General features: G+C 45.0%; 1 protein-coding gene across 3 annotated transcripts in view; it reads left to right on the forward strand.

The window, feature by feature from the left end:
- PPP1R37 (protein phosphatase 1 regulatory subunit 37) overlaps positions 1-9,237 on the forward strand; it is a 51,692-nt gene extending 42,455 nt beyond the window's left edge. For all 3 annotated transcript variants that reach the window (XM_077285472.1, XM_077285473.1, XM_077285475.1), the window contains 6 exons: positions 655-767; positions 856-997; positions 1,697-1,863; positions 5,750-6,320; positions 7,894-7,989; positions 8,099-9,237. In XM_077285472.1, coding sequence (XP_077141587.1) covers positions 655-767; positions 856-997; positions 1,697-1,863; positions 5,750-6,320; positions 7,894-7,988 — 1,088 coding nt within the window. In that variant the 3' untranslated portion in view covers position 7,989; positions 8,099-9,237. The remainder of the gene's footprint in view (positions 1-654; positions 768-855; positions 998-1,696; positions 1,864-5,749; positions 6,321-7,893; positions 7,990-8,098) is intronic.
- Positions 9,238-9,635: the final 398 nt, after the last annotated feature.

Below are 9,635 nucleotides of genomic sequence, written 5' to 3' on the forward strand. Positions count from 1 at the left end.
AGGAAGTTGCCTAATAATTAAGCACACCTTATATAGGGTTTTGATGTCGTTAGACAACACCCCTCCTCATTACAGAGATGCACATCATATGATTAACTTAATTGGTAGTTGGCTGTCAAGCCTGAACAGCTTGGAGTAGGACAACATGTATAAAAAGTATCATGTGATCAAAATACAATTTGCCTAATAATTCTGCACACAGTGTGGGTATGTATGTATGTATGTATGTATATGCGCCAAAGAAAAATTAACTTTGCAAATTGGTGAGTCTTACCCCTCAAATTTGTTCCTTTTGGCATAAGGATTCACCATGTAAAAGTTTAAATCACCCCCCTTCCGCCCCATTGAAAAATACAGGGTTAAAAACCCCCCACACATTTGGTATCGTCATGTTCAGAAATGCCTGATCTATCAAAATATAAAATCAATTAATCTGATCGGTAAACGGCATAACATACCATACATAACGTGGGATATACATGATGATAAATACTAAACAAACGTTTTAAAAACTGTAATATTATGTGCCATTGAGAAACCAGTAAATGATGACTAATCTTAAAAGAAAATTATATAATATCTATGACCAAAAAGGAACGAAATTAGGAGGTAAGACCTTCAAAAACTTGCTACTTAATTTTTCCCAATTTTCAGGCCTGGCTTATCTCTGTGAGGGGCTGAAGGAACAGCACCAGGGACTCGTAACCCTCGTTTTGTGGAATAATCAGCTGACTCACGCCGGCATGGTCTACATGAGCATGTGCCTGGTAAGACTACAGTTTTAATGAGTCTAGAACTTTAAGGTTTTTTTTTTTTTTTTTGTATCAATTCAAAAAAATGTTTATTTTTTTGCAGCCTCACACTCAGACATTAGAAACTTTGAACCTTGGTCATAATGCAATCGGCAACGAAGGCGTCCGACATCTTAAAAATGGTCTGATTGGAAACCGCAGTGTCCTCCGACTTGGCCTGGCATGTGCTAAACTCACTTGTGAAGGTAATGTGGAGGTGGTAAACCATAATGAAGATTAGTTATAAATGCCACATACTCTCCTATGGATCCTCCACCTCGTCTCTGTCCCGTTAACGGTCTGCTCTCCTTGTTTTCTGCCCTGACCAGACACACACAGTCAGATGTAAACTCTCCTTGATCAATCTGTGGCTCAGCTCCAAGGGCCTTTATTTAATCAGAACACCGGTTTATATAACCCCTGTAAGGGGGCTCGGTTAGCTCTGAAATGGGAGTGATCGTATGTATTCCATTGGTTAGTGGGTTGGGCAATGAGCAAGTCGGTGGGCGGCTCCATGAGGTACTCTGGGTGGGTTGTCCATGAGGTCATCAAGGTGGGCGTCACTGTGGGTGGATCCATGAGGTCATCTGGGTGGGCGTCATCTTGGATATCACATGGTGTGCTGAAACAGGAAATGGCAGCCATCTTTAGTGTCTCACTGATCATCTTGGATATCAGCACATGGTGTGTGGCGAAACAGGAAATGGCAGCCATCTTTAGTGTCTCACTTTGATCTGAGAAAGCTTATGTAAAGGTTAAACAATACACGTTATGGGTCGCTTCTCTCAATCTCTTATGTCTTGAGGTTAATTAAGTATTTGATCTTATGGTTCTCCTCAACATCCTTGATAATAATTCTGCAGATAATGGAATGGTAACATTACCGGACCTTACTGTGTTCCCAGGCGCGGTGGCTGTAGCCGAGTTTGTAGCCGAATCCCCTCGTTTATTGCGTCTTGATCTGAGGGAGAATGAGATCAAGACGGGAGGTTTGATGGCTCTATCGTTGGCTCTTCGTGTCAACCAGTCTCTTCTCCGGATGGATTTGGACAGAGAACCCAAGAAAGAGGCTGTAAGAGTTGCTCCTCTATGAATTACAACTTTTTTTTTTGATAAGTTAAAGGATAAAAAGCAAATATTGCATTGACGTTTTGGCTGTAGATTTGTAATTTTACCTAATGTTCATTATAGAAATAGCACTTACCATATATACTCGAGTATAAGCCGAGATTTTCAGCCTAAATTTTTGGGCTGAAAGTGCCCCTCTCGGCTTATACTCGAGTCACGGTCGGCGGCAGGGTCAGCGGGTGAGGGGGAGAGAGGTCTGTCATATACTCACCTAGTCCCGGCGCTCCCCCTGCCTGTCACACGGTCTTCGAGTGCTGCAGCTCTTCCCCTGTTCAGCGGTCACGTGGGACCGCTCATTAAAGTTATGAATATGGACTCCACTCCCATTGGGGTGGAGCCGCATATTCATTTCATTAATGAGCGGTGCCAGTGACCGCTGACAGAGGAAGAGCTGCGGCACCCGAAGACAGTGTGACAGGCAGGGACAGCGTCAGGAGCGCCGGGACTATGTGAGTATTTTAAATTCACCTGTCCACGTTCCACCCGCCGGGCACCGCTCTGTCTTCCCATCCTCTTGCTCTGACTGTTCAGGTCAGAGGGCGCGATGACGTACTAATCTGCGCGCCGCCCTGTGGCCTGAACAGTCAGTGCGGAGAGACGCCGAGACGGGACGCTGAGGAGCTGCGGGCAGCAAGAGAGGTGAGTATGTGTTTTTTTTTTTTTTATTGCAGCAGCAGCATTATATATGGCACAGCTTTAAATGGAGCATCTATGGGGCCATAATGAATGGTGCAGAGCATTGTATATGGGGCACAGCTTTATATGGAGCATCTATGGGGCCATAATGAACGCTATAGAGCATATATGGCACGCTTTATAAGGAGCATCTATGGGGCCATAATGAACGGTGCAGAGCATATATGGCACAGCTTTATAAAGAGCATCTATGGGGCCATAATGAACACTATAGAACATATATGGCACAGCTTTAAATGGAGCATCAATGGGGCCATAATGAACGGTGCAGAGCATATATGTCACAGCTTTATAAGGAGCATCTATGGGGCCATAATGAACGCTATAGAGCATATATGGCACAGCTTTAAATGGAGCATCTATGGGGCCATAATGAACGGTGCAGAGCATTGTATATGGGGCATCTATGGGGCCATAATGAACGGTGCAGAGCATATATGGCACAGCTTTATAAGGAGCATCTATGGGGCCATAATGAACGGTGCAGAGTATTCTATATGGCACAGCTATATATGGATCATCTATGGGGCAATAATCAACGGTATGGAGCATTATATATGGCACAGCTTTATATGGAACCTCCTTTGGGGCAATAATGAACGGTATAGAGCATCTATTTTTATTTTTGAAATTCACCGGTAGCTGCTGTATTTTCCACCCTAGGCTTATACTCGAGTCAATAAGTTTTCCTAGTTTTTTGTGGCAAAATTAGGGGGGTCGGCTTATACTCGGGTCGGCTTATACTCGAGTATATACGGTAACTTTTCCTGATATAGGTCTTTATGATCTTCTGACTCACTTATGTGAAGACCCAATGCAAGATTGACCAAACGTGTGCAAGTCTAACGCTTTCCAAGTGTGCACACGCTTGGCCTCTGTGTGGACGCTGCACACAGGAGAGAGGTGTTGTGCGCACCCTCATCTACTGCTCCTGTCTGCTTCGGCCGCCTGCTGCTGTGTGATCCTGTATACAGCGAGCGGCCACTACAAAGATGAGAGCATGCAACACACCAACATTGTTCACTCTCTGGACTCCCTCTCATCATTGGCCGCCTGCTGCTGTGTGGTCCTGTATACAGCGAGCGGCCACTACAAAGATGAGAGCATGCAACACACCAACATTGTTCACTCTCTGGACTCCCTCTCATCATTGGCCGCCTGCTGCTGTGTGGTCCTGTATACAGCGAGCGGCCACTACAAAGATGAGAGCATGCAACACACCAACATTGTGCACTCTCTGGACTCCCTCTCATCATTGGCCGCCTGCTGCTGTGTGGTCCTGTATACAGCAAGCAGCCACTACAGAGATGGGAATGTGCAATACACCAACATTGTGCACTCTCTGATCTCCCTCTCATCATTCGCCGCCTGCTGCTGTGTGGTCCTGTATACAGCAAGCAGCCACTACAGAGATGAGAATGTGCAATACACCAACATTGTGCACTCTCTGATCTCCCTCTCATCATTGGCCACCTGCTGCTGCAATCTTGTGTGCAGCGAGTAGCCGCTACAGAGATGAATTTGCACCCAGTGACATTGTGCACACTTGTCTACCTGTCGTCGTCATCATTGATCACCTGCTGCTGTGTGTCTTGCATGCAGCGAGCGGCCGCTACACACAGGAGACAGCCTTTCAACACACCGACACTGTGTGTGTGCGCTCTCTGCCCTAAGGCTACTTTCACACTTGCGTCGTAATGCGTAGTTTTGGAGAAAAAACGCATCCTGCAAAGTTGCCCGCAGGATGCGTTTTTTTCTCCATAGACTTGCATTAGCGACGTATGGCCACGGATGCGTCGTGTTTTGGCGGACTCTTGGCACAAAAAAAGCTCCATGTAACTTTTTTTTGTGCGTCGCGTCCGCCATTTTCGACCGCGCATGCGCGGCCGGAACTCCACCCCCTCCTCCCCGGACATTACGATGGGGCAGCGGATGCGTTGAAAAACTGCATCCACTGCTCCTGTTGTGCATTTATTTCACAACGTGCGTCGGTACTTCGGGCCGACGCATGGCGACGGCCCCGTACCGACGCTAGTGTGAAAGTGGCCTTACTGTATCAGTGTGTGCAGGGTTGGGGATTTAGATCAGGTCTCGCTCCAAAGCTAGCTCTATCAAACACCGTATGGGAGAGGATAGTAATTAATAGGAGCGGGACGGTGTACCGAGAACCTGACTCACCGAAGCCCTCTCATTGCATATGTAATAAAACTTTTTCTATACAACAAATTTACTAATATCTACAGTACCAGTATGATGTTTTAGAAGGGCCAAGTTCCTTTTATATAAATGTCTAAATAGTTCAATTTCAGTTTTCGGGTGACACGCCATTTAAAATACTTTATTCCATAATAGTCATGGCCAGTGGTAACAGTAAGGAAAAAAAAAAAAACACCCGTATCGTCATGTGTTTCTGTTAAACTTCATAGATGCTGCTGCTGCTATTGGCCGTATCCAGTAAGGAATCATCCACGTCAGTCCTGTAATCCTCCCTAAATGAGAGCGGGTGAGCCCTGGTAAGGCAATCCCAGGGAGAATCAGCGGATGCCTTTCTCACGTCCTAATGGAAAGTGACATTTCTGTTAGGATGTATTAAAAGAAGAATTTTGCCCCCCCCCGACGCGCTGCAGTAAGATGCGCCAAATTCATTAAGAAATGCACGGCTCTTAGTGGATTTAGCGCACTTTTTTAGCTGCCATACATCACTACAAGGCATGTATGCAAGTCACGAACTGGAGTATGTTTCTGTAGTGATTTACAAGCCTGTCGTGGTGTGGCTTAGGATTAGTTTGTTGGGCACATATGGTCATGCTCCTTCCCGGTCAAGTTCCACTCATTTTTTAAAGGCTGAGCAGGGCGGGCTGACATTGTAGTAAAAACGCCAAAAGTCGCTAAATTTTTTGCACAACTGTGTTCAGTGATTTCTGGAAGTATTTACAGAGTGATGGATTTAACTACGGCGTATACAATTTTAAAGTGGTGGTCCAGGGTCACTCATTTCTGCATTGGGAGGTGAGCGCCTTCGATGACGTTATTAATGTCGCTCCCAATGCGTAAGTGAATGGCCCCTGCTTTGTTAGTATATGTTATACATCCATACCATTGCCTTTTACTGACCATGTCACTCATTTTATCAGGTCAAGAGCTTTATTGAAACACAGAAGGCTTTGCTGACAGAAATTCAGAACGGTTGCAGGAGAAACTTTGTCTTGGCCAAAGAGAAAGAAGAACGCCTCCAACATTCAGTATCGATGGCCGAGATTGCCAGCGCTGCTGAAGAGGAGGATACGAACACTGCCCCGGAGGAGATCAGCCATGCTACTGAGGACTCGGACACTGCCAATGAGAATGGTAAACCTCATTTGGATAACCAAGAGGCAGAAGAGGTCGCCCCTGCCCCAGAAACTCCGGGTCAGGATTCCGACTCTGATACAGAGGATGAGGAAGAGGTTAAAGAGGAAAAGGAGAAGCCTGCTGAGCAGCCCGTACCGAGCCCCCCGGCTCCAGTGGCCGTGTCTAGCCCGGGGAGAGGCCATAAAGTCTTTTTGGTCACAAGGGTGGAAAATCCAAGTACAGCGGAAGGAGGAAAGCGAGTTCAGGAGAATAAAGGATCTTCAGTGACGGGAGAAGCTACGTCAGGAAAACCTGCCCTTGCCAATGGACTTGAGGCTGAATTTGGAAGGGCACCAATATGCTGTGATAACAAGGGTGGGTGTCATGTGCGGTCTTACATTCTAGGGCATTTAAGAGTTGCTGTTACTATGTGAATATTTAGCAAAGCGGACAGCGAGCCGTCATGTGAAAATACAATTGAGGAAACCTTCCAGAAGGAACATATACACCGTTAAATAAATTGCAGAGACTTCGGGGGGGGGGCGCATGACACATTAAAGAACACAAAAGTGAATCGCTGTGTATGCACCGCCCCTTAGGACCCTCACATTAGGCATAGGAGTGTATCGGCATTGTGTCCGAGCGTGTTGCTTTAAAAATTGACAGAAAACGTAACTTATTTCTATTAAAGAGAACCTGTCGGCTGGATTTTGCTACGTAAAATACACACGTGGCCATATTAACGCTGTGATACTGACTAAAATGATACCGGTGCCGAAGAGATCAGTTTTGTGTACTCAGGGTTTGATGTTTTCTTATAATATCTTCTGCATCGGAGCGGGACTGTGGGTAGGGTCTACGGCTCTGCTATAGCCCCTCCGCTGCGGGCGGCGCTTGCACACATTGATCTCCTGCCAGTCTGCAGGAAAATGGCGCATGGGCAAATTTATTTACTGGCGGTCTTCAGTACAATGATGTCGGCGAACAGACAGATTGAGATCTCAGCTTGTCATTGAGCGTACGCCGCCACCAGTGCCATTTTTTTTTTAAAAAGACTGTCAGGAGACCAAGCGCCACCCACAGGACGCCATTGGTACAAAGTTTAAACCAGAAGGATGATAGACACCAGGAGCAGCGGAGGGTCCATGGCAGAGCTGAAGACCCTACCCACAGCCCACCCCGATCCACAAAGCTATGATTATAAGTAAACTTCTAACCCTCATTACACAAAATCCACAACACTGATTTCTTCCCCACAGGTATAACTTTAATCAGTATCACAGCACCACTATGGCCGTGTGTGTATTTTACATAGCAAAATGCTGCTGACTGGTTCTCTTTAATGTTTTGTGTCAGTAAGGTTTCAACAATATTCATTTTGTGTGTTGTATGGATCCCTATACCTTATGCTGAGAGTTCTGCAGGACCCTTGAGAACCTTCTTGTGTCTAGTGATCTGGTTGTATGAGACCTTATTTTAAGAGCAAGGGAGAATTCTTACTTTGAAAAACACTAGCGGTCATACAACTATTCAGCTCTGCTATCTCGGGCAGGCACCATGCAGTCGCCAGCTCCAGTAGAAGCATTGGCCATGCCCACCACTATGTAGCCTGCAAAGGAAGAGGCAATAAATCTTTTGGGGGTCTGTGGGTGTTTGCCAGACTTTGAGGCACTTGAGTCAACTCCTTGATTGCCAGAGCTTTAATTCTGATCCGTAAATTTACGATATTGCTCAATTAAATCCCTTGATAGAGCATCATACATGTGTGGTGCTTGGTTGTTACACAAGAAAAAAAGACAATTTGGTGGTATGCTGCCATCACAAAAGGTATTGTCGCCAACAAGCATACGGAAACTGAATAGTAGCTGATGCCATTGTCTGCATTTTGCATTAAGTGTTTCCTTCTTCCCTTCTGCACCTTTTTTTTTTTTTTTTTTTTTTTTTACAGATTCTCATGGGACGTATTGTGACACAGAGCTGGAGGATTTATTACGTGAAGCCTCCACAGAGCCGGACCAATCGCTGAACGTTATAACACTATAAGGTACCCATGTCTGGCACAAGTCGCAGTCCGTTCTGGTAAAGTCTACAAATTGTGCTGAGTAAATTTTTTTTTTGTTTGTTTGTTTGTCTTTTGTTCTTTTTCCTTGTAGGATCAATTCTTCCGGCTTTTTGGCTTTCCTTTTCTTCATACCCTGAATCCTTTTTCCACCCCCCACTCCCAACCTATTCATCTCGCCTTAAGAAATGGGGCCCTATAGGATCACATATAAATGGGTTCCCTTTTGAGAACATTCAACTGATCCTAAACTTTTGCTTCCCCGCCCCATATGATGGCAATAAGGGCAGACCCCACCGTTCCTGCAGGTAATGGAATTTGCACAGAGTAAACATTAAAGCTTCAAGCTGACATTCCCCAGATCGGGCCATTTCAGAGACGAGGTTACTTTTACGGGTTCTTGGAGAAAAGGACATGAATGGTCTTTCCGAAAAAACAAACACTGGACTGTTACTGGTTCTGGGGCAATCTGCAGATGAGGGCTGCTACGGACTAATAAACTGACCCTCACGATTCAGCGGAACATCCATTCATCTACATTATATTCGGGTTGTCAGCCTTATATACATCCCACTGCTTGAGTTACACGTACGGATACAGAGTTCACTACATTACTCACGGCACAATAGCATTTGCCTCTAGGGAATCAAACAGGTGGACTGTATTTAAAAAAAAAAAAAAAAAAAAAGTCATTCTTTATGACCGGGACAATATAGGGTGATATAGGGGTTTATGCATATAGGGGTGGAAACTTCCGAACTCCAATGAATATCCGGTCTGCCTGCTTCGAGCCATGTGCTGTTACTAGGGCTGAATCAGTGACTCATGGAACCAAGTCCCTATTTATTCCATTCGTTTGAGGTTTTTTTTTTTTTTAGTATTTTACCTTACACTGTTCTGGTCGGTTTAGCTTCTGTCTCCCAAAGCATGTTCTTTCCGGCATCCTCTCTTTCAGTGGACCATAACCACCATCCTCCAAAAAAATGTAGAATGTTTGTATTACTTGTTCGCCACCATCCCTGGTACAGTCTTGATCACCTTTTTTTTTTTTTATTTAGACCTAGCTAGTTGCATAGGGCTGCAAAAACTTCAGAAACCTGTGATGGCGATTGGTAAGCCTGTGTTTTGTTTTTTTTTGCTAAGACTCTTTACATGTTCAGATGGACCCATTCCCTGAAAAAAAACAAAAAAAAAACCTTCACCCTCATGGTTATCGTAAAGGAGTGTGCAGAATTAGAAAAAAAAAAAAAAAAAACATGGTTGCTTTCTTTGAAATAACGGCACCACACTTGCCCACGGTCGGTATCTCCGCTCCATTCACTTCTGTAGAACTTGGCTGCGATACCAGACGCATCCTATGACCCTACGTGACACTCTCTTTCGAGCAAAGTAACCAACTTTTTCTAATTTTTAATATGCCACTAAATTGGAGGTCTCTAAATCATGGTGGACACAGAATTAGCGTTTTAGGCAAAAATCCTTGTAAATCAGAGAGCAAACGCCTCGATGAAGGATGTGCAGCTGTTGACACGGACATACTCCTAATATTTTCTGGGGTTGTTTAAAGCACCACTCCGGCTTTTTTTTATTTTTTATATCACCACTGGCGTGGTATCATTAATGTAAGTTCC

Source organism: Ranitomeya variabilis, chromosome 2 (genome assembly GCF_051348905.1).
Source record: "Ranitomeya variabilis isolate aRanVar5 chromosome 2, aRanVar5.hap1, whole genome shotgun sequence".
In the NCBI taxonomy this organism is placed as follows: Eukaryota; Metazoa; Chordata; class Amphibia; order Anura; family Dendrobatidae; genus Ranitomeya; species Ranitomeya variabilis.